General features: G+C 39.5%; 1 protein-coding gene across 8 annotated transcripts in view; it reads left to right on the top strand.

The window, feature by feature from the left end:
• The window catches only part of PHKA1 (phosphorylase kinase regulatory subunit alpha 1), a 159198-nt gene extending 137583 nt beyond the window's left edge, over positions 1-21615 (top strand). For 5 of the 8 annotated variants that reach the window (XM_073885810.1, XM_073885809.1, XM_073885812.1 and 2 more), the window contains 12 exons: positions 3357-3513; positions 3976-4055; positions 5531-5609; positions 5743-5872; positions 9525-9626; positions 10516-10631; positions 10770-10808; positions 12668-12718; positions 15488-15658; positions 17745-17798; positions 19673-19873; positions 21107-21615. In XM_073885810.1, the coding sequence (XP_073741911.1) occupies positions 3357-3513; positions 3976-4055; positions 5531-5609; positions 5743-5872; positions 9525-9626; positions 10516-10631; positions 10770-10808; positions 12668-12718; positions 15488-15658; positions 17745-17798; positions 19673-19873; positions 21107-21280 (1354 nt within the window). In that variant the 3' untranslated portion in view covers positions 21281-21615. The remainder of the gene's footprint in view (positions 1-3356; positions 3514-3975; positions 4056-5530; positions 5610-5742; positions 5873-9524; positions 9627-10515; positions 10632-10769; positions 10809-12667; positions 12719-15487; positions 15659-17744; positions 17799-19672; positions 19874-21106) is intronic. The other 3 variants (XM_073885813.1, XM_025851300.2, XM_025851223.2) reach the window with 2 other exon arrangements.
• Positions 21616-25431: the final 3816 nt, after the last annotated feature.

The raw sequence follows: 25431 nt of genomic DNA, 5'->3' as shown, positions 1-25431 counted from the left end.
GGGGGGGGGGGGGTCCCTGCTCAGTGGGGAGTCTGCTTATCCCTCTGTCTGCTGCTCCCCCTGCTTGTGTTCTCTCTCTCTGACAAATAAATAAAGTCTTTAAAAGAAAAACAATGCTATTATCTAATCTACAGAGTGTATTTGCCAGTTGTCCCAGTAATGTCTTTCAGTGAAAGAAAATCTAAATTATGCATTTCATTCAATTCTTGTGTGTCCCCAGTCCCCTTTAATCTGGAACAGTTCTTGAGCCTTTATTTTTCATGTTATTGGCATTTGTGAAGCATACAGATGAATTATTTTTACAGAATGTCCCTAAATTTTGGTTCAGTTGGTGTTTTCTCATAATTAAATTCAAGTTATGCATTTTTGGCAGGAATACCACTGAAGTCATGCTGAGTTCTTCTCAGTGTGTCATATCAAGAGGGCACATAATGTTGATGAGCCCCATTGCTGGTTTTATCACTTGGTTAAGGTAGTATTTTCCACATTACTCCACTCTAAAGTTTTTGGGTTGCACTTTGTAATTGAAAAGTGTCTTGTGGAGATATACTTTGAAACTAAATGTCTTGTTACTCTTCAAACTTGCATTCACTGTTTTTTTTAATCCATTGTTGGCTCTTCCTATGGTACTTTTTATTTTGTGTTTTTAAAAATATATTTAATGTATTAAATTCATATTTATTTTTAATACATTAAGTATATTAAATACATTATATATAGTATATACTTACTATAATTTAATATATTGAATAGATAATATATTATCATGGCTCAAACTTTTTAAAGTACAAAAGGATACAGGGAAAGGATAAAAAGTCTTTCTCCCACCTCTGGTCCCCAGATACCTGGTTTCCCAACTCACAGGCAATCAGTGTTATTGGTTTTTTGTATATCCATCCAAGAACAATTTATGCATATGTAGGTAAATAAAGCATATATGTGTATAATTTTACACCTGTTTCACCAAATGGAAGCATAGTATATACACTGTTCTGTACCTTGCTTTTTTTTTTTCACTAAAACTATCTATCTTGAAATTCATTACATATATATTCCATTTATCTATGACTGCTTAACAAAGAACCCAAAAACTCAGTGGCTTAAGATAATAAAAGCAAAAAGTATTTAAATTATCTGTCACAGTTCTGGAGCTTGTCCAAGCTCAGCTAGGCAGTTCTCACTTGGGATCTCTTCAGTTGTAGTCCGACAGCGTCAGGGGCTGAAGTCACCATGAGGTTGTCCACTCATATATCTAGGGGTTCATACCAGTTGTTGACTGGCACCTCACCTGGGGCTGTCACCCAGAACACCTACAAATGACCTCCCCCATGTGTCTCTCTACTTCGTCACAGCCTGATGTCTAGGTTCCAAGAGTATGTGCCCCATCAAAGGACCAAGTGGAAGATGCCTTAATGTTTATGACCTAGCCTCAGAAATCACACAGCCGTACTTTCAACTTAGTCACAAGCATGCCTGGGTTGAAGGGGAGAGAACGCAGACCCACCCTCTTCACGGGAGGACTGTAAAAGTCACCCTGAAAGAGGAGCGTGTTAGATGGAACATTATTTGATTCAGGTTAAAACTACAATCTGTCACAATCTAGATCTACATCGTATTTTCTTAATAGTTGCATAGCATTCCATTGTTTGAACATACCATAATTTAACCAGTCTCCTATTGAGGGACATTTGGGTTGTTTCCCATCATTCACTATCACAAACAATGCTATAGCAAATAACCTCACGGCATATATCATTTCTCATGTGTGGAGATATGCCAGAATTAAAATTCCTAGATCAAAGAATATAGAGATTTTTAATATTAATATATTTTTTCCAAATAGCTCTCCAGAGAGATTGTCCCAATTTTCATTCCCACCAGCAAGATATCAAGAGTACCTATTTTCCCAAAACTTTACCAATGCAGTGTTATCAAATTTGGGGATTTTTGACAACATGATAGATTTTAAAAAGTGTTATCTTGGTTCTAGTGTTAATTTTAATTTTTCTTACTATGCATGAGATCAAACACCTTTTCCTGTATTTAAAATTCATCAGTATTGGGGCACCTGGATGGCTCAGTCGGTTAAGCATCTGCCTTCAGCTCAGGTGATGATCTCAGGGTCCTGGGATCCAGCCTCAAGTCAGGCTCCCTACTCAAAGGGGAGCCTGCTTCTCCCTCTCCCTCTGCCATTTCCTCCCGCTCGTGCGCGCTCTCTCACTCTCTATCTCTTTTTCAAATAAATAAATAAAATCTTTTAAAAAAATAAAAAATAAATCCATCAGTATTTGGCCATATTTTCTTTTTGTGTCTTTTGTTTCTTTTATTAATTTTCTATATCTGTTGCAGTTCTTTCTTTCCCTCTTTCTTTCTTTCTTTCTTTGAGAGAGAGAGAATGAGCGGGGTGAGGGACAGAGGGAGAGGGAGAGAGAATGAGGAGACTCCCACTGAGCGTGGAGCCCAACACGGGGCTCAATCCCATGACCCAGAGATCATGACCTGAGCTGAAATCAAGAGTTGGACACTTAACCAACTGAGCCACCCAGGCACCTCTGTTGAAGTTCTTTATATATTAGGGAAATTGGCCTATGAATTGCAAATATTTTTCTGTTTGTAATTTGTCCTATGACTTTGCTTACAGTGGTTTTCTGCAATATGAATTTTGTTGTTTTTATGTATATAAATGCATCATTGTTTCTTCTATGGCTTCTTGTGCATAGGTTATAGTTAAACAGTCCTCTTGCCACCAGAGTTATAAAGTAGTCCTCCCATATTTACATTTAAATCTTTGATATATCTGGAATTCTGATGTTCAGTGTAAGGTATGAATCCAACTTCTTTTTCAGATGGCTACTTGATTGTCTTAACGTTGTTTAATAAATAATCTACCTTCATCATAAATTCTCAGTTTCGTAGCACTTTACATGTATTTTATGATACTTCACGGTTGACTTGTGTTATAGTAATCTGGACAACAATAATGTATATGCATCCTTTACAAATAAGCACACATCCTTTCCTTTTATCTCTCTTAGTTTCCTAAGTGTAGCATACTTTCTGAACTTTCAATAGTTAAGTCTTTGACTTTATTTTCAGCTATGTTGAAGCCTGTGAAGAGAGTAAAAGAATGCATTTTGTCAAAGCACAGCTGAAACTAAGACTTGTTCTTGCCTAGGTATTTGGGTTTCAGGGCCGACTACTAATCATGGATTTACAAGGATTCTTGGTAAAAATACATTTATTTCCTAATGAGAGAGACCTATCAAAAACAGTCACATCCATTATAACACTGAAACAAATGATTGTTGCCAGCAGCTTTACTTATAATTAACATAGGCCCCTCTTTAACATTCCAGAGGACCGGACTGGGACACTGAATTATATGATGAAGGGGGTAGTTCAGTCCGAGAGCTGCTTACTGAATTGTATGGCAAAGTTGGAGAAATTCGTCACTGGGGCCTGATCCGATACATCTCTGGAATCTTAAGGAAGAAGGTGGAAGCACTTGATGAGGTACTATAAATTCTTCTTGAATTTATACCAAATCTAAATGGAGGTGCTTTTTAAAAATTGGTTTCCATAATTGGTTTTTAAGGCAACCACAGCATCTAAACATTTGAGATGTTGTCTTTCCCACATAAAGTTCCTGATATTCAATTAGCTTTTCGTTTGTGAATGTCAAATATACAGTACTGAAGTTTATAAATGATAAGATGTTATAAACGATAGGAATTCTACAGCTCAAGAATGAATTTGCAGTAGGCTAAAAGTTCTTACCTCTTAGGAGATAAAGATACCTCATTGTTTCTTCTTAAAAATCTCTTTTTTCTGAACTACATGGTATTTCCTGAGAAAGAGGGTTTGGTGTGTCAATAAATTAAGGGGAAGCAAAGGTCTGTGGGCTGAGAAGAATAACTGTCATGGAAAGCTGAGGTGTTGTGGGAAGGATAATGCTGTTATGCTATCTCTTCTTAGGCCTGCACAGCTCTTCTCTCCCACCAGAAACATTTGACAGTGGGACTCCCTCCAGAACCTCGAGAGAAGACCATCTCTGCGTGAGTATGGTTTTTGGTTGGGTTTGATCAAGCTTCTCTGAGCCTTTCAGGAGCTGTGTGGACTGACTACAGTTCTCTTACCCTAATCTGTCACTGGATGATAATGGCCTACATGTGTGGGCTTCTGTCAGAGATACTTGGCATGAGAATGTTGATAATGACAGGGCATGAGTAAATGAAAGAGTAGATCCACAAGAAGTAGTACACAAATGTAGTTTGCTTTTTACGGATTTTTGTGGTGGTGGTGGTGGTGGTGGTGATGGTTTTTGTTTTTGTGCTTGTTTTTTACTTACTGGCTTTCCCAAACCTCACATCCAAAAGCAGTCCAAAACAGGGCGGGCAACTAGAATTAGCACCCACAAAAAATCTGCTATACTCTAGACTTTCTTCCAGGCCTCTCTCTTTGGCTTTTAGATGGCTGTTTGCTCCCTATGTCTCTTCACATTTCTTCCCTCTATATGTGTCTTTGTGTCCAAATTTCCCAAATTTTTATGTAAGAACACTAGGCATAAAGGTTTAGGGCCCACAATGACCTTACTCTAACTTAATTACCTCTGTAAAAACCTCATCTCCAAATGCGGTCACACTCTGAGGGACTCTGGGCTAGGATTTCAATATATGGACTTTGACAGGACATAATTCAACCCATAGTGCCTTACTGTGAGCAAACAGAACTTTTTTATCACAAATCAGATCAATTTTTGCCACTACTGTGGCAATCCAAAAGAAGATGGCATTGTCCATGCCCCATTCCTCCAGAGTGCTTAGTATCAACAGGAGAGTCAGAAGTATGGGAAGAGGTAGGCATACCCCTGTGTGTGTGTGTGTGTGTGTGTGTGTAAACTGATGAAACTAGAAAATCAATGTAACTAAGGTGTGATCATAAAGTAATAAAATGGTTTCCAGAAGGCACAGCTTAAATTAAGTTTATTACTTTCTGGCCGTAATAGTTACTTGTCATATGTTAAGAATTAACCATGAAAGGGTGCCTGGGTGGCTCAGTTGGTTAAGTGACTGCCGTCGGCTCAGGTCATGATCCTGGAGTCCCAGGATTGAGTCCCGCATCGGGCTCCCTGCTCAGCAGGGAGTCTGCTTCTCCCTCTGACCTTCCTCCCTCTCATGCTCTCTCTCTACCATTCTCTCTCTCTCAATAAATAAATAAATAAATTTTTTTAAAAAAAAATTAACCATGAAAGACTGATCTGGAAGGACCTCAGGGGGTGAGTTTTAAAAAGAAGTTTGAAGGAGAAGGGCAATCCAGCTTTAGAGAGGAGAGGGTAGAGCTCTCTGGAGTTGATATAGGCCCAAGTGGTGTGGGGAGGCAATGAACTTTAAAGACTAAAAGAACGAAATGCTACTAGCTATGATGAGACATTGAAGTGGTGACTTGGAGCTGGGAGATTTTTTATATTCTCTGTGTATTTAAGCTTAAATAGTCACAGAATTTTGTCTTTCTTCGTGGTCTTCTCCCTCAGACCTCTGCCCTATGAACTCCTCACTCAGCTGATAGATGAGGCCAGTGAAGGGGACATGAGCATCTCGATCCTTACACAGGTGAGCAGAATTATGATGTCTAAAATAGTGATTGATATTTTTGTTTTCAATTGATCTGGCAGTTTCCAAAGCCTACCAGGTAGGCTTTGTGAGACCTGAACCATATTTGTTTCTATATTCATTCCATGCACAGGAAATAATGGTATATCTAGCCATGTATATGCGAACTCAGCCTGGTCTCTTTGCTGAAATGTTTCGACTTCGAATTGGTCTAATCATACAAGTTATGGCAACAGAACTGGCCCACTCCCTTCGATGCTCAGGTACTCCTTTTAGTAACTGTTTTGGGCAGAATTCACTTTTAATGTAGGGCTATTGAGTTTTGGATCGGGAGGGAAAGAAAGAGAAAACATTTTATCAGTAGCTCAGAAGCTGCGTACAGTCAACCTCTATTTATACAAATCACGAGACTGGTGTTATGACAGATTTATATATTCATTCTGCAACTTCACAATTCCGCCTCTTGGGGGCTCTGCACTCCAAATTACATGCCTTCCAACTCCTAGCGTGAGCCTAAGTGCGCATCGAATTTGAGTGGGACAGACTGGGTTTCATTCTGACTCAAGCAGTGAAGCTTCTTTTTTTTTTTTAAGATTTTATTTATTTATCTGTCAGAGAGAAAGAAAGAGAGCACAAGCAGGGGGAGCGGCAGGCAGAGGGAGAAGGAGAAGCAAGATTCCCGCTGAGCAAGGAGCCCAATGCAAGGCTTGATCCCAGGACCCTGGGATCATGGCCAGAGCCAAAGGCAGCCGCTTAACCCACTGAGCCACCCAGGTGCCCTGGCAGTGCAGCCTCTTGACCCCAGATTAAGTCGCCACATCAGTTTGATCATACTGTCAGTATTCTGTCTAGTCAACAACAGGATCGAATAAAGGAACACCCTATTTCTATTGATATTTACCTGACAGGACTCTCTTTGAAATTAACTGTAGGTGTTTTTGGCAAGGTAACAGGTTTAGTTGGAAGAAAAGCGGGGGCCTGTGGAAGCTGCAGCACAAAATTGTATAAAGTGTGAGGGAGGGAAAGGGACCCCCGTGGCGTGACTGTTTTTCTCCATTGGTATTTGTTTAATTTCAATAAGAATGGTAAAATAATAGAGATAGAGATTGCATACAAAAATGAAATTAGAGTTGCAAAACTCAATTTTAGCCATTATTTCTGTTACCTTTCCCTGAAAGGCTTTTAATTGAGCTATTAACAAGTAGCTAAATTTATTGGCTTGAGTCTAACCTGAATTACATAAGATAATTTATATTAAAATAACCCTTTGAAGGAAGAGAGCGAATGATTATTTTCTCCCTACCATATGTCAGATTCTGTGCTTTTTTGCTTTATATTTACAAACATTATCTCATTTAATCCTTATGACCACCCTCTGGAGAAGATATTTTTGTTCCACTTTTAAATAAGTCATCTGAATCTCAGAGAGATTAAATAACTTGCTTAAAGTTACATAGTAACTTTACTTGCCTAGTAAATAGTACAATTTGAGTCCAAGTCTGCCTGATTCCAAATGATTTCCAGTTTAGCACATTGTTATGGATTACATGTATTGCATTATACACACACACACACACACACACACACATGTCTGTATATACACATATATATATATTCTCTAGCTATGGTATGCAAGGATGTTTTATTAGGGTCCAATATTTAATAATAAACCTCAACAAGGAAAAAAAAACCCAGACATTCTTCACTTTCCTTTAATTGCCTATTACTGATCATTTTTCCCCTGTGGATTCATCAAAACCAAGGCTCTTTACTTCTCATACAATAAAGTCAAGATCCCTGGGTCTGATATTCAAAACCTCAACAACTCTACCTCCTATTTTCACAGTATTTCCCACTAATTTTATCAGTCACCATCCTTGGAGATTGATTTCTCCTCTGATTTCCAAAGCGTTTATTGTCTATACTTCTCATTTGGTACTTAGTACTGACATGTTTTATTATTGTTTATCTTGTTTACATGTGTAATCTCTCCCAAATAGCTGTTCAGCTTCTCAAGGTCAAGTACATGTCATAACTGTTTGTTACTAACATTGTTTAAAGTTATGACCTACATGTAGTAAGCTCTTAATAACTGTGATTATTTTTTATCTTTTTCAAGTTTTTATTTAAATTCCAGTTGGTTAACATCCAGTGTAATATTAGTTTCAGGTCTAGAATTTAGTGATTCATCACTTATATACCACACCCAGTGCTCATCACTACAAGTGTACTCCTTAATATCCATCACCCACTTAACCCATCCTTAGTAACCCTCAGTTTGTTCTTTATAGTTTAAAGTCTGTTTTCTCTCTCTTTTTCCCCCGTGTTCATCTGTTTTGTTTCTTAAATTCCACATATGAGTGAAATCATATGGTATTTGTCTTTCTCTGACTTATTTCACTTAGCAGAATACTCCCTGGCTCTATCCACATCGTTGCAAATGTCAAGATTTCATTCTTTTTGATGGCTGAGTAATATTCCATTATATATATATTCCACTTCTTTATCCATTCATTGGTTGATGGACATTGGGGCTCTTTCCATAATTTGGCTATTGCTGATAATTCTGCTGTAAACATTGGGGTGCAAGTGCCCCTTTGACTCCTCTGTCCTTTGGATAAATACCCATAGTGCAATTGCTGGATCGAAGGGTAGCTCTAGTTTCAACTTTTTGAGGGACCTCCATACTGTTTCCCAGAGTGGCTGTACCAGCTTCCATTCCCACCAACAGTGTAGGAGGGTTCCCCTTTCTCCACATCCTCACCAACATCTGTTGTTTCCTGACTTGTTAATTTTAGCCATTCTGACTGGTGTGAGGTGGTATCTCATTGTGGTTTTTATTTTTTAAGATTTTATTTATTTCAGAGAGAGAGAGAGCACAAGTTGGGGGGAGGGGCAGAGGGAGAAGGAGAAGCAGGCTCCCCACTGAGCAGGGAGCCCGACTCAGGGCTTGATCCCAGGACCCTGAGATTGTGACTTGACTCAAAGGCAGACACTTAACCTACCGAGCCACCCAGGCGCCCCATTCATTGTGGTTTTGATTTGTATTTCCCGGTGCTGGGGGATGTTGAGCATTTTTTTCATGTGTATATTGGCCATTTGTATGTCTTTTTTGGAGAAATGTCTGTACACCTCTTCTGCCCATTTCTTGACTGGATTATTTGTTCTTTGGGAGTTGAGTTTGATAAGTTCTTTATAGATTTTGGATACTAGCCCTTTATCTGATATGTCATTTGCAAATATCTTCTCCTCCCATTCTGTAGATGGTCTTTTAGTTTTGTTGACTGTTTCCTTTGCTGTACAAAAGTTTTTCATCTTGATGAAGTCCCAATAGTTCATTTTTGCTTTTGCTTCCCTTGCCTTTGCACCAAGGGTGGGTCAACATTCACAAACCAATCAACGTGATACACCACATTAATAAAAGAAAGGACAAGAACCATATGATCCTCTCAATGGATGCAGAAGAAGAATTCGACAGAATACAGCATCCTTTCTTGATTAAAACTCTCTACAGTGTAGGTATAGAGGGAACATACCTCAATATCATAAAAGCCATCTGTGAAAAACCCACAGCGAATATCATCCTCAATGGGGAGAAACTGAGAGCTTTTCTCCTAAGGTCAGGAACACAGCAGGGATGTCCACTCTCACCAGTATTGTTCAACATAGTACTAGAAGTCCTAGCCTCAGCAATCAGACAACAAAAAGAAATAAAATGCATCCGAATCGGCAAAGAAGTCAAACTCTCACTCTTTGCAGATGACATGACATTCTATGTGGAAAATCCAAAAACTCCACCCCAAAATTGCTAGAACTCATACAGGAATTCAGCAGCGTGGCAAGATACAAAATCAATGCACAGAAATCAGTTGCATTTCTATACACTAACAATGTCCTAACATTTCTGATGACTAGCTGAGGAAGCCACAGACAGCCTAATGAATCTCAGTCCTTCAGCCATGAAGAACCTCCTGCATCACATTCTCAGTGGCAAAGAGTTTGGAGTGGAACGAAGTGGTAAGATTTGAGTAATGGCATCTCCGTTTCAGAGTGTTAGTTTCATTTCATTGATTTAAAAATGTTTTTCTTTTATCAGAGGAACCTTTCCCCCAACTAAATAGAACCCCAATATATGCAGCAATTAAAAGCAAAGCTGTCTTCTGGAACAAGATTTGGAAACTACTGTATCCCTCTTTTTTCTCCTTAAATGATATATCACCTAAGTGGATTACTACCATGTTTTGTTTTGAACTATCTATTCCTTTACATTATCCTAAATCTCCACTTTAGGACAACTAACAACCCATATAACTTGAAACTTTCTTGTATTCCATTTGGCAGTAATTCAGTAGCATTTACAGTGATGTGTCTATGTGTATGTAATTGTTACAGTGCATCTGACATATCCTTTCACCTTTGAATTTAGACACATCTTGGGGTCTGTCACAAATTAATCCTCCACCTGCACTTGGTGGTTTGGCAGTAGTATTTGGTATAAGGTACCTAAAACAGGGCAAATTAAAAAGGTTATCGCTCATGCTCAACTTTTAGGCTTAGGATAAAATAAATATATAATGTCAGACGGATGGATACTAGACCCCAGAGTGGTAAAAGAAAGTTATAAAGCAGTGCTTCTCGAGCCTTACTGTGCATAAGAATCACCTGGGGAACTTGCTAACATGCAAACTGGTTCAGTAGGCCTGGAGTGTGACCCAAGATTCTACTAACAAGCTCCTAGGTGATGCTGATGGACCACACTTTGAATAGCAAGGTTATAATTGGTTGGTTGTTTTTGATTATTATTAACATAAGAGGACACATATCTAAGTCTTTTAAGTGTGGTGGAGCAAAATAATTGGAACCTGATTATCCTCTCTCTTTCTCTTTAATCTGTCATGCTATATAGTTCGTCCCACTGATTCAAATGTTAGCCCTGCTATTTCTATCCATGAGATTGGTGCTGTTGGGGCAACCAAAACAGAACGAACTGGGATAATGCAGTTGAAAAGTGAGATAAAGCAGGTAAGACATCTTGGGATATCTTGGGAGATGAGCTGGGTGATTATCATGCTCAAGATCATTCTTTTGGAATCAGACTTTGTTGGGATCATTTATTTTGTTTCATATCCTGCGTTTAATCAGAGCCAATTTTTTTTTCAGGTGGAATTTCATAGACTATCTGTCTCAACTGAGAGTCAGGTGAAACAACTAGGGACGCTTTAACACAATTTAACCTACCTTTAGGCATGTATATAACATGCATGAGTTCATGGCCTTTTTACAAATAGGATAAACCACACAGCAGCTTGTTTGATTCTCCTTCGTAGCATTCATTTTACAGATAGCTTTCCTTTTCTGGACCAAACTATTTTGCTAATTTTAGGAGGGAAGTAATTTGTTTCTGATAATAAGAAAATAAAACCCTGAATTCCTCTTGTTAGAATGAACACGTAATTTTGGACTTAATTTTCTTTATGAAACTAGACTCCAATTACTTACTTTTATGGAACAGGCGCTAGAGAGAACACCAGATTAGGTGAGAGCCTTTTTTAAAAAAAATCTACTTTCAGGCATTGTCCCCAAATTAGATTTTTATCATTGTCATGATAGAGGTAGACAAAAAGTATACGGACACATAGAGGAAAAAACATCTAAATCACCCTGGAGTTGGTGGGAGTCCTCAAATATCATTCTATAGCCTCTTACTCATTTTTTTTTTTTTTTGGTCACCTCTTACCCTGCAGATGAGAAGAGGCAAATTTTTGTGCTCTACAAAGAAATACTTAACATAAACTTCCATTGCTTCTTTCAAAACTCTGGGAAATCATGTGATTTCAGGGTCTCCGAGTTGAGAAGGTACTGAGTTGGTCTCCCCTAGTAGCACTTTTTATGAAAATCTTAAAACTACTCCTCCTGCCTTCAAAATTGATTTACAGTAGCTTAAAGAATTAAAGCCCATCCAGAGGAGGAGAGGCAAAATGGAAATTTTATTTGTTTGGGGTTTTGTAGGAGTCCGAACCATTTAGGACAAGAATGAAGCCAATGCTTGAAGTTCGGTTTGAAGGAAACTTTTCAGATTTATATTATGCAAGGGCAAGAACTGAATGGACTAAGAAAGGGCTTAAGGGCTTTGTAATAGAAAAATGTTCACTACTACATGTTTTTTCTCAGAATATGTGGATAATCTGAACATTTTCCTATCTGAAAGGTGAAAGAACTATGCTTCATACTGAGGAGTTAAACTGATGTTGGTAAACAATCCTTGTTTTGGCCAAGGGTGATTGGCTAAACATTTTACAGTTGTTTATAGTCACACAGTATTACTTACAAGTTCATTATATATTTAGAACTTGAAGTCCATGTTCCCAGCTAGATTACTATGATATTAAGAACTTGACCTATCCAGCTATATCGTTTCTTTTTTTTTTTTACACATCCATTACCTATAGGACTGCAAGAAAGCCCAGATCATTAGGACTGTAATTTCAAGGATTGAGAGCCCTAAATATTCATTACTTTCTAATTTCTATTTATTGATTTCCATCCTTACGTGCCTCTCTGGTGTTTTGTATTGCTTAAGTCCTTTTCTCTACCACTAACCAATGCCCTTTTTTCTGATCATGGAAAAAATAAATATTTTTTAAAGATTTTTATTTATTTATTTGAGAGAAAGAATGAGAGAGAGAGAGAGAGAGAGAACACATGAGAGGGGGGAGGGTCAGAGGGAGAAGCAGACTCCCTGCCGAGCAGGGAGCCTGATGCGGGACTCTATCCCGGGACTCCAGGATCATGACCTGAGCCGAAGGCAGTTCCTCAACCAACTGAGCCACCCAGGCTCCCAGAAAAAATATTTTTAAACGTAGTTTGTTGTTGTTGTTGTTTTTCCCCCTTTACCATGACTTCTAGAGTAAGGCTATTTATCAGCTTTTTAAATAACATGCTGGCTAGTGACTTGAATTGTCTGTAATTTTAACTCTACTAATAACTTATAAAAACACAAATAATGTTTGCCTTGCCTCATCCCTTTTAAAATCTTATTTTCTCAATTTTTTTTATAGTCCAGTGGTGGTCATCCCTTGGGTATAGATTTGATGTCACCGACTTTTCTGGTAACTGCTGTTATATTATATACCAATCACAAGTGCTTTGAGTGTGCTGTTACATAAGTCATGACATATACTGACTGACTGAAAAGATAAACAAATGAATCAAGAACTAAAATAAGTATAAAAAAAAGAACTAAAATAAGTATAAATCAACTTCATATATGGGGGTAAAAATCTTTCCATTCGTTTTCTCAAAAGGGCAAGGAAGGGGGTTCAACTCCGGCCTCTTTTCCATTTCAGAAAGCAAAATTCAATTTAATAAGTATTTTTTTAAGTGTCTGTTTATACATTTATTCTTTCGACTACTATAATTAATTGCATGCCTACTATGTGCCAGGCACTGTGCTAGATGGTATCAGCATCCCCTGGGAACTTCTTAAAAATGTCAAACAGGGTTGCTGGAGTGGGGGTGGGGTGGGAGGGTTGGGGTGGCTGGGTGATAGACATTGGGGAGGGTATGTGCTATGGTGAACGATGTGAATTGTGCAAGACTTTTGAATCACAGACCTGTACCTCTGAAGCAAATAATGTAATATATGTTAAGAAAAAAAAAGAAGATAGCAGGAGAGGAAAAATGAAGGGGGGGAAATCGGAGGGGGAGATGAACCATGAGAGACGATGGACTCTGAGTAACAAACTAGAGGGGTTCTAGAGGGGTGAGGGGTGGGGGGATGGGTTAGCCTGGTGATGGGTATCATTCTGTGTGGAGCACTGGGTGTTACACGCAAATAATGAATCATGGAATACTACATCAAAAACTAATGATGTAATATATGGTGATTAACATAACAATACAAAATTTAAAGAAAAAAATGTAAAATCTTTGTCCCCACCCTAGGCCTACTGAATCAGAAAGGCTTGGGTGAGGCCTAGCAATCTGTGTTTTAATAAGCTTTCTAGGTGATTCTGATGCACTTTTAAGTTTGAAAACCACTGGATCGGCTATTATTCTGATTATTAATTTATCTAGTAAATATTAATTGAGTGCCAATTTCGTGCCAGGCACTGGAAATACAATGGAGAACAAAACAGATATGGTCCTTGCCCTCATGAAGGTTACATTTTAGGAAGACTGATCTCCAATTAAATTTCCTTGGTTTAAATCAGTGATTCATAATATAATGGCCTATGATTTCAGATTTCTTAAACTGAAGAGATTAAGGCAACTCCAACTTTGGTCTTTTTTTTTTTTAAGATTGTATTAGCTATCATGGGTCCCTTGAATTTCCATATGAATGTTAGGATAAGCTTGTCAATTTCTGCAAAGAACCCAGTTGGGATTACGATGAAGATTGTGTTGATTCTGCAGATAAATTTCAAGAGTCTTGCCATCTTAACAATGTTAAGTCTTCTGACCTATGAACATGGGATTCTTTCCATTCCTTAATTTCTTTCAACATGTCTTAAAGTTTTCAAAGTATATGTTTTACAACCTCTTTTGTGAAATTTATTCCTACATATTTTATTCTTTCAGATGCTATTTTTTTAAGATTTTATTTATTTATTTGATGAGAGAGACACAGCAAGAGAGAGAACACAAGCAGGAGGGGGAGTAGGAGAGGGAGAAGCAGGCTTCCTATGGAGGAGGGAGCCCAATGCAGGGCTCTATCCCAGGACCCCAGGATCATGACCTGAGCTGAAGGCAGCCGCTTAACAACTGAGCCACCCAGGCGCCCCCAGATGCTATTTTAAATGAGATTGTTTTCTTAATTTCATTTTCAGATTATTGATTGCTACTATTTAGAAATACAATTGATTTTTATATTGATCTTATATTGTACAATTTTACTGAGCTCATGTATTCTAATGCTTTTCTGTGAATTCCTTCTATATAAGATATGTCATCTGCAGATGTAGTTTTACTTCTTACTTTCCATTCTGGATGATTTTTATTCCTTTTCTTAATACCACTGGCTAGAACCTCTGGTACAATGCTGGTCAAAAGTAGCAAGAGTAAAAAACATCTTTTTTTGAGAGAGAGAGAGAGAGAGAGAGAGCACGGGTGCACAAGTTGGGGGAGGGGCAGAGGGAGAAGAAGAGAGAGAATCATTAGCAGGCTCCACTCCCAGCACAAAGAATGATGCAGCACTTGATCTCATAACCCTGACATCATAACCTGAGCCAAAATAAAAAGTTGGATGCTTAACCAACTGAGCCACCCAGGCGCCCCTACTTCTTTTTTAATACAAGTATTTATAACTTAAATTTCTCTTTAAACACTGTTTTAGCTGCATCCCTTAAGTTTTGGTATGTTGTGTTTTTATTTATTTCAGTGTTTTCTAATTTTCCTTGTGATTTCTTTCCTAAACCACCAGTTATTTCGGGGCGTATTGTCTAATTTCCACATATTTGTAAATTTCCTAAATTTCCTTCTGTTACTAATTTCTAATTTAATTTCATTGTAGTCAGAGAACATGCTTTGATTTCAGTTCTTTTAATTTGATTGAGGCTTGTGTTGAAAGCAACAAACTAAGCCATAGAACAGCTAGAAGTTTAACAGAGAGATAACCAAGTAAAGAGACAGCTGGGAACCTCCCAGATGATCAGTATTTTTATGGCTCCTTTTAAGTATCACTAGATTGCTTTCTAAAAGGATTGTATCCATTTATATTGTCGCTAGCTATTCATCAGTCTACTGGCTTCACAGTAACCTCTTCATCTTGGATGTTACACTTACTATGTGGTTTCTAAGTCTACAGTGTGTTTATTATTCTGTTCAGAGGAACAGAGATGACTTTTGCTTTATGTCCTTTCCTCTCCTTTTGTCCCAAGTCACCTGGAATACCTGTGGCTTCAAGTAGTGGGTCCTTTCCTAGTGCATATGCTCAACAGACATCTAAAGATAATCGTCAAGGTCAGTGGCAACGCCGAAGAAGGCTAGATGGAGCACTGAACAGAGTCCCAGTTGGATTTTATCAAAAAGTATGGAAAGTTTTACAGAAGGTGAGCATAACACATTGTAGACATCTCTTTATTTTCCCCCTTGATAGTCTCCTTGGCCGAGATATGGCATGACTGTGATGTCACCACAATTATATAAATGTCATATGCTCATATGGACAAAACCTAGAAGAAGACCTAATCAACAAAGTTGATTTGTTATTTTGATATTATTTACGATTCAGTCTCTTTCTATTATTGTTGCTATGGTGTTGTTTATAAATTAGATTTCAAAAATCATGGCTTCTCTGCTTTTGACCATAGTTGAACATTGTTGGACATTGTGATACATTTATCAAATTTGGCAACAAAGAGCTGCTTTCTTTGTAGCTACTGTAGAGTGGAAATGTTTTTTGTAGCAATGTGCTAATGCTATTGTAAAATGACTGTGGTATCTGGGGAGTTAGTGTAAGAAGCTATTACTTACATTGTTTTCTTGGATGAAAACTAAATAAATGCAAGATCATAATGATGCTAATGGTCCAAAGACTCTGTTGGCATAACCAATTTTTGTTTTTCTTTCAAAGGCCTAGCTTACCAAAGACAGTTAAGGGGACATCACACCATTATGATTGTGACAGCTTTAGAGGGCCGAGAAGTCCACTGTACTCGTTCATAGGTCTCATTTATAGTCTCTTGGGTGCCACTTTCAGCTTTGTCACCCTTGGCAATGAACTGAAGAAAATATCATCCAGGACTTCAAAACCTTTAGTTACGTTTCTCCCCTTAGCACACTGATATTCTCCCAGGGACAGAAACAGGTGATCTTTTGGAAAGGTAAAAGTTGATTCCTCAGACTACCAGCTCTGGCAATCTTCAGTGAGTACTTAAAAGTTGCTTTCCTCCATCTAACCTCTACAGAGAGGTATTTTATCTGCACAGTTATGCCTGGGCTATGGCAATTCGATTTCACAGACATGTAGTAAGTGCTGTTCTGCCCCAGATACCATGGGAGGTATGTGTTCTTGTCACCAGGGAGTTTAATCCATAGTTACCTTCATAAATAGCAGCTATGATGCAAAGCCAAGATGTGTTATGATAAAGGTGCAAAACCACAAGGCCTTGAGACTACAAGAAAAGGAACATTTAAATATGACTGGGAAGATTGACTATTTTGTGGCAGAATCAAAACCTGGACTTGGAACCCTCATATAAGAGGGAAAACAAATGCCCTCTGCTTTGTCATTCCATTCCTTTTAGAGTATGAATGTAACATAATTACTTTGCGCATATGTTTGCAGGCTGGTAATTCTCTGTACAAAGACTGTTATTTGGTATATGGAACATGGGATGGAAGTGTCTGGGGGTTGGAATCTTTGTGGCTTACTGTATATTGTTTTGATTCACTTAACATCTAAAATAGCAAGTCATTAATTCCCATTGCTCTTTAATAATTGAGTTGATGGCGAGAAGATGAAATATCATTCATTTCTGTACTATTTCTTGAGCATCCGCTGTTGGACTAGGCAGTGTCCTAGGTGCTCACAGCAATACAGCAAAGAACAAAATAGACAACAGTCTCTGTCCTTATGGAACTTACATTCTGCTAGGGAGAGACAAGCAATAAATAATAAACATACTAAATAAGTAAATTATTTAGAATGTTAAAAGATGACAAGTACTATGGAAAAAAGTACAGCAGGGTGAGGGCATCATCAAGGGTGCTGACAGGGGGACGCTTCACTAGAAAATGCAGTAATACATGTCTGCAAATGCAGCTTTTGAGTTTTCTTCAGCCCAAACATCTTTCTGAAAGCTAATTTGTGATGAGTCTGGGACCTAGCATGATATCCTCTCGGGTAGTCTCTGAATCTTTGGGGCTAGTCTCTCCCAGAAGGTAGACCTTCTCTATCCCTTCCACTCCTTTAAACAGAGGGTAAATCTTGCATGTCCTGTAGTCCACCCCTGATTCTTGCCACATAGTAATCACAACCCCTTGGCAAGGAAACTTGGGCTGCAAGGCCTTCCACTGGCCTGCGATTACTAAGCATCTACCCGATGGAGCACACTCAGAAATACTAAGTGTCTTCTTACAGGCCCCCAGTTGTCAGCATATCCTTGGTGACAACATGTTTTTGCTGTTTTGCAGTGTCACGGACTCTCTGTGGAAGGTTTTGTGCTTCCTTCTTCAACCACTAGAGAGGTGAGATTCTGTGTCTTTCACATTGTGTGATTGATAGTTTGTGTAGCTCAAGTATTTCAGGGATCATTTTTCAAAGTAATGGTTCTATGACTCCAAATCAACTAAACATGAAGTGCATTGAAGGAAAGGAGAGAATGTTTTTTTGAAAACAGAATGGGAATATGAGAGAGCAATTATGTGTTATATTATATAAGGACAGCCTCATTTAGTGGTTGACTAAATTAGGCTGGTTTATGTGAGTGTGGCCAGAGTCGGAGAGGGCAGACAAGATAGAGATCTAAGAATGTCTCTCATTTCCCCATCCTTCTCATACCAACCTTTCTCTTTTTTTTTAAGATTTTTTTTAATTTTTATTTATTTGACTGAGAGAGAGACAGCAAGAGAGGGAACACAAGCCGGGGGAGTGGGAGAGGGAGAAGCAGACCTCCCACTGAGCAGGGAGCCCGATGCGGGGCTCGAATCCAGGATCCTAGGATCCCAGGATCGTGACCTGAGCCAAAGGCAGATGCTTAACAGCTGAGCCACCCAGGCACCCCCCCCCACCTTTCTCTAGTAGGATGCTTGTAGACTTTTAGATGATGAACTAGTGGTCCTTAGCTCGAACTGTATGTCACAGCAACCTGAATGCCCATCTCCAATTTAGTGGATTAAAATCTCTAGGGATGGGGCCTGCACATCTGTACTTTAAAAAAAAATCCTTAGAATGAGTCTGATAGATAACCATGGTTGGAAAACATTGCCATGAACCACACACATATATTATCGGGTGCCTTTATATTTCCCTTCTTGCCCAATCACATAGAAATGATAAAGAATCGCCTTTATACAAAACCAACAAAGGAACTAGAATTAGCAAATTAGGAATTGTAAGATTGGATAGTGGGAAAAGTCTCAGAAACACTGGAGTTGTTGCAGATGATGGCTGGACGGGCTGGTACAGAAAGCTAATGCTATGCTTCAGGGCTTCACGCTTGCCTAGAGGCCTCTTCTCTAATAAAGAACACTGTGACCTCTATTTGTCCTTTTTCTGCTTTTAAGCATGATCAGAATGTTAGTATAATCACTAACAATGCATACCTGAATGGTACCTTTACGAGTCTTCAAAGTACCTTCACACAGATATGTGAGACAGCCAAGGAAGGGATCATAGTTCCTGGTTTACAGATAAGGAAACAAATTTAGGGAAACAAACTGTTCAAGGTCATAGAACTAGTAACTGGCAAAGACAGGACTTGAACCCTGGTCTTTAAAGTCCAAATCTCCAGTGCCACCGTAAAGTATATACTCAATACAGTTTTACCCAAACTTATCCCTCAATCCCCTTCACCCTAAAATAACTTTTTATTTCTTCCTGCCCATCTTAATCTAACAGTATATAACTGTTTTGCATAATTCTAGTCATCATGTAAATACGACTTTAAGTTCCACTTAGATTTTTCTTTTATGCATGGTCGTCGTATTTATTCTCTCAAATGACTCTATAAAAACTCATGAAGTTGCTGTACCATGATGTGCCATTATTTACACAACCATTCCCGTGTTCAGATTACTTTTAGTTTTACACTTGTGACTAATGCTGCTATAAACACTCTTGCACATGGGGCTTTTTTCCCCCCTCTCTTGAATTATTAACTTAGGACAAACTCTCAGAAATAGGATTGCGGGTTAGAGGGCACTGACACTTTTATGACTCTTGTTATGTTTCACCAGACTGCCTTCCAAAAAGATTGAACCAATTCATACTCACTCAGGTACTTTGAAGGAGACTGAGCAGCACTCTTGGCTACATTGCTTTTACTGCCTTTCAGAATAGGTGATTGATGCCTCCCCAGTGATGAGCGCTTAGGAATTGATTTTCTTTTTCTCTATCACAGATGACTCCAGGCGAGATTAAATTCTCTGTTCATGTGGAGTCTGTCCTGAATCGCGTACCTCAGCCCGAGTACCGCCAGCTTCTGGTTGAAGCCATCCTTGTCCTCACTATGATGGCAGATATTGAAATTCATAGCATAGGAAGCATCATTGCTGTGGAAAAAATAGTGCATATTGCTAATGACTTGTTCCTTCAAGAACAGGTAGGCAAATGGCAACCCGGTTGTTTTCTCGAAGGGGAACGTCCGACACTAACCTGACTGCACTCAGAGTGCTTCAAGAAGCCAAGGTCACTCTTTTGTGCCCTCTTCCTCAGCTCTTTTCTGGTCCCCCTTTGTAGTGAGTGGCTCTGAGCTCTGATGGCCAAAGAAGTAGGCGGTGGGACGACCTCTGTCTTTCACCAAGTGTTTTGCGATTGTATTAGACGGTAAAGTTACCTGGAACTCAGGAGGCTTTTATGCTTTTCATCATATTTCATTCTTCTTATCACATGACTTTCTGTAGCAAGAAGGACTTAATAAGAGACTATTGGATAGCATATCCTTTTTTGGACTATTAAGTTAAAGAGAAGGTTTGATTTTACCTTAGTTTGGTTTGTTTTTGTGTTTGCTACTTACCTGTAGGAAAATATTAAAGTGAAACTTTTAATTCTACATTTAAAAAATTTTTCTCAACATGCCTTCTTCCAGGAAATTAACTGCATTTAATAAATGCAAACTATTTATTGAAAGCTTTCCAAATGTCTCCTAGAGGAAGAGTAAGAATACTAAGGTGAAGGGCATGCACTGTTGTCAATAGGAAAATCTCCAAAATATGTAATAGGTGTTTCATTCTATTTGGCACTGTGGGGGAATGGAAAAGAAATCACAATTATTTTGATTTTCCAGGACAGTCCTAATTTTAAATATTCTGGATTGCTCTCTTTTTCCCAGAAAAGACACTCTTCCGTGTATCCGATAATGTGATCCCTTTTAGGCATAGGCTCTAGCTTGGAAAGCTTAGAGTCTATTTGAATTAAGTTGACTTAGAAAGAAATCAAGATCAAACGCAAGATAAAATGATAAGGGCTGAAATCAGTGGTCCTAGAAAGATTCAGACCAAAGTCCCTCCGGGGTGATTTGTTGGTATTAACATTTGACTCTTAACAGACACAACTCGTTTAAATTAACTGTTATCTTTAACTTTCAAAACTTCTACGCAATCAGTACTTTACAAATAATGCCATAGGATTTGGGGGATCTAGTGAAAAATGCATGTACAGAAATCCATATTCAACAGTTTGTGCCAAACTCTGATCCCTTCCTACCTACACAACCTAAGACCCAACTAGTTGGCAATGGGGAGGAGGCTCGGAGTTATCCTAATCAGGACTTTAATGAGTAGGATTAGTAATCTTGCCTTTCCCCTGTGTTCTCCCACCCTTAAAAACCAAACAGAAAACCCTCGGTGCAGATGACACCATGTTGGCCAAGGATCCTGCGTCTGGCATCTGTACTCTTCTGTATGACAGTGCACCCAGTGGCAGGTTTGGCACCATGACCTACCTCTCCAAGGCAGCCGCCACCTACGTGCAGGAGTTCCTGCCCCACAGCATCTGCGCCATGCAGTGAGGCCTTTGGGCCCTGGCTGCTGGGAGCCTTTTGACAGCTCGTTCCTGCCTCGGTTGATTGTGCATGAGACTGAAACGTGTTGGCCTGATCACTCCTCCCCTGCCCCTTTACACCCCATCCCACCCAAGAGGAGTGAACGTTTTCGACAAACTGATTGCTTTAGAAGTGAACCCTGGCCTGGGAGAACATGCTCCCCCCCAGGCACTCCATCGTAGGCCTTAATTCTTTCATGGTTCCTGAGAGTTTGCATGTATTTTTATTCTCTAGATCTGTTACAAACGTAGTTTTCTAACTACTGTTTGGAGAGCAGGTATTAATAATAACTTACTACTAAAGTTTGGTTTTTCTCATGTGTAGTTTCATTGTGTGAATGAGTGATGGGTGCTTTGGGACATTTCTTTCAAGTGGGTAAACCCTAAATTGTTGGATTTTTATACTTGGAAATGTCTATTCTAAGTGCCTTTTCTGGGGAAAAGAGAGTACCAGGTCATGGTTTCCTTCTTTAGTCACATGTTGCCCCCCACAGAGTGATGAACTCCTTTCTGTATAGAATTATCATCCCTGTTTTTGCCTTCTCTGTATCCACATACATAATTGCTACTCTCCCTTTGGGGAAATATCAAAAAATGCTAGTGCAGCATCTATATGTAAGAATTTCTGTATTAATAACTGAAATCACATTGTATGAAGATGGCTGGTACTCCGAGATGTATTTGTAGCAGAAAGTGCAGAATAACCCAGGAGTCAGGAGCCCAATTCCCAAAACGAAGGGAGAAGAGAAGATGCCTGTGTGGTGTCTTACACTTGGGGAGCAGAGAGGGAATCAGAGGTAGGTTAGTGCCCTGAAGAGAGCCTTGTGCACCCAACTTTTGCCTCTGAAGAGTGGGCCGACACACAGCACGCACAGCACTTGAAGTCTCTGTCTTTGGCAAACAGGAATCCAGCAGTCTAGTCTACAGCTGCCTTACCAAGCAGTCCTTCCTTGGTGGTCCTTACCTGTCTCTGTCTTACTTGCCTACTCACTTTCTCCAGCATGCAACCCCGGACCCGCCAGCAACTCCCTGCCCTCCCATCTGTTCTTAAACTCCTCACTTGCATTTTCACTCCCTGACTCTAGTGAGTGTTCGTAGCTATGTGTATTTTGATATCCGTGGGCATCTATCTGTTTCTTGTAAAAGCCTGCATTTGGGTGCGTGTCTAAGCATACATGGGAATTTTTCTGAATGTAAATAGTTTCGATGTGTCTGTATATCTATCTGTATCTACATTGGGCAGACTATGAAAATATGTGTTTGTTATGTGGATGGTGATGACCGTGGCCCCCCCGGGGCTGACATCCCGAGGGTAATGGAGGAATCCTTAAGTCCTTTTCCCTAGTCCCATGTTAAGGTAGCCTTGTTTGAAGAACGCTTCTCCTAACTTTCTGCCTTAGTTCAGGCTGCTGTTTGCTGTGGAATGGGTGGCTTAGACCACAAACATTTATTTTTCACGTTTCTGGAGGTTGAGAGGTCCAAGATCACCAGCAGATTCAGTCCCTGGTGAGGACCGGCTTCCTGGTTTGCAAATGGCCACCTTCCTGCTGTGTCGTCACATGGTCGAGAAAGGGGGGGGAGGGCGGGCACTCTCGTCTCTTCTCCTTCTCAATAAGGGCACTGATTTTGTCATGGGAACTCTTCCCTCATGACTTCATCTAATCCTGGTTACCTTCCAAAGGCCCCCACCTCCAAATACCATCACATTGGGGATTAAGGCTTCAAGGTATGAATTTCGGAGGGAAACACATATTCAGTCCATAGCACTCTCCTTCCCCTTATTTATGTGTAAAGACTCTACTCATTTCCCTGTTTGCATTCAGGTAACTCCCTACTTCAATCCTGTCCTTTCTCTCAGATTTTTCAGAATTCTCTCCAAGAATGGGGATGGGGACGGGGCACTCTCTCAACCATTCTCATAGAACCAGTGACAATCTTTTGAGTACATGAATAAGTGAGCGTAGGAAGTAGGGTGATAGAAAACAGGCGAGTGGAAGTGAGAGAGGATGGCTGACCTTTTTAGTATGTCTCTTAGAGCAAATGGAAACACACAGTAAGTAGCTTTCGGATCATGTGATTTTTCTGGTCGCTGATAGAGATAATTTACAACCTCTGCTGAAACTGTTGGTCTCCACACTGGCTGCAAGCCTACCCCAACCACAGGAAGTATGTCTGAAGTGGCACCGGGGGTGGGGGGGGGGGAACCACCGCTCTCTGCCACGCTAAGCTAAGTTGCCTCAATTAACACTGATGGCTGCAGTTCCCCAGGCTTTACGAAGTTGTCCATCACTATGCTCTCCATACAGCGCAGCTTCACATTTAAAGCAACTTTTTGGAAAACTTGATTTGTATTTTCTTCCTTTTAAGCACGTGATACTAAAAGACACCTTGGACCTTCTTTTTTTTTTTAAGCACTTATGTCTTGAAAATAGAATTAAAAATTGGAATGTCCAGTTAAATCACGTCTGATGCCAGTGTGCAAAACTTTATGTGTGTCTTTGTGATTGGAGTTTCTTTGGTGGCTCTATTTTACCTACTGTATTTAATTGCACAGTACAGCCAAAGCTCATTGAGTGGAATAATATTAGTATAGAAATTCTATATTATACATTATATAATATGTTAGATAATATATGTAAAGAAATGCACTTTTATCTTTCAAACACATACCCACTCAAACTAGGCTCACTAAATTAAAATGGCTCATTGACATCTTTAGGGGACCTGTTCTTTTTATTTTCCAAATTTTGATTTAAATTAGTTAACATACAGTGCAATATTGGTTTCAGGAGTAGAATTAAGTGATTCATCACTTACATATAACACCCAGAGCTCATCATAACAATAGGGGACCTGTTCTGATGAATGAATAAGACCGATTTTGACTCAGAATTACAACTGTGTGCAAATGGTGCTTCTGTGCCACTGGAGGGTACTTAAAAACAATTTGGTCTCCTAAGTATTATAAATATTTGGCAGAATCTTGTTTATACTACCTATTAGCCTTTGTGTAACAAGTTAGGGTTTGTGCAGTAAGGATGAACCAGTCTCCAGGCCCATCCTGGTTACTTAGTTTTTATTACCCTGTGGGAATTTTATGCAACTGGTGGAGCAAAAGTTGTTGTTCTTAGCCACAACTCACAAAACTTCTACTGTCCCCCATTGCACTTACCAAACACCTAGTACCTACACTAATGCAGTGGAGATAAATACAGTGTTGTCCACATTCAGTCTTCATTTCCTGTTAAACTTGAGTGACCTTAGGTCTTGGTTTGCCCAGGACATGCTCCATTTATGCCTGTTGTCCTGGCATAATTATTAATAGCACTCTTTGTCACTCTCAAAAGGTGTCCCAGTTTGGATGATATGGTTGCCCTATATTTAGCAGAAGTCTGATTTAAGGCTAGGCCTCAAAGCCAAGGACCTGTTCTCAAACCACGAGCAGTACTCTTGCAGTAGTGGTACAGGGGTAAGGAAACAGTGAGGGGAGACTTTCCCCAAAATTAAGGAGTATTTGGCCTATTGTCTCTTAGATGATGAGCAATATTTGAGTGCTTACCAAGTGCCAGACATTGTTATAAGGTAGCTGGCATGAACCATCTTATCCTGTCTTTACAATTACCATGTGAGATTAGAGACTGTTGTCATCCCCATCTTACAGATGAGGGAACTGAGGTGCTGGGCACTTAAGCAAATGGTTCAAGATCAAACAGCTCGTAAGTGGTAGAGCTGGGATTTGAGCCCAAGCAGTTTGACTCTAGAGTTCACATTCTCAACAATGACACTCTCCAAAGAAAAGACATTAAAACAAGGGTCGGTCTGTTAAGTACAGTTGAGGCATCAGTGGGAAGATTGTATGGGGTGGTGGGCAGTGGGCAGAAATGCACAAAGAAGGTAGCCGGAGGAGTAGTGCCTTTTTAATTGTTTGCTTCCCCTTCTGCCTGTTTCTGCCAGCAAGTGAAGACAGGAGAGATCACCAATAGAAGTGGCACAGCCCAGCCTGACCTTGCTGGTTCAGAAGCTGCCTTTAGCAAAATAACGGTTGAAGAGAGTAAGTCAAGGAATTTACCCAGGGTCACCACACCAGTAAACTTTGGAGCCAAAATCCAACCTCCTTCC

The sequence above is a fragment of the Callorhinus ursinus genome, unplaced genomic scaffold, assembly GCF_003265705.2.
Source record: "Callorhinus ursinus isolate GAN/ISIS: 27379988/994484 unplaced genomic scaffold, GSC_fseal_2.0 scaffold66, whole genome shotgun sequence".
Classification (NCBI taxonomy): Eukaryota; Metazoa; Chordata; class Mammalia; order Carnivora; family Otariidae; genus Callorhinus; species Callorhinus ursinus.
This window is presented reverse-complemented; position numbering and strand designations above follow the sequence as displayed.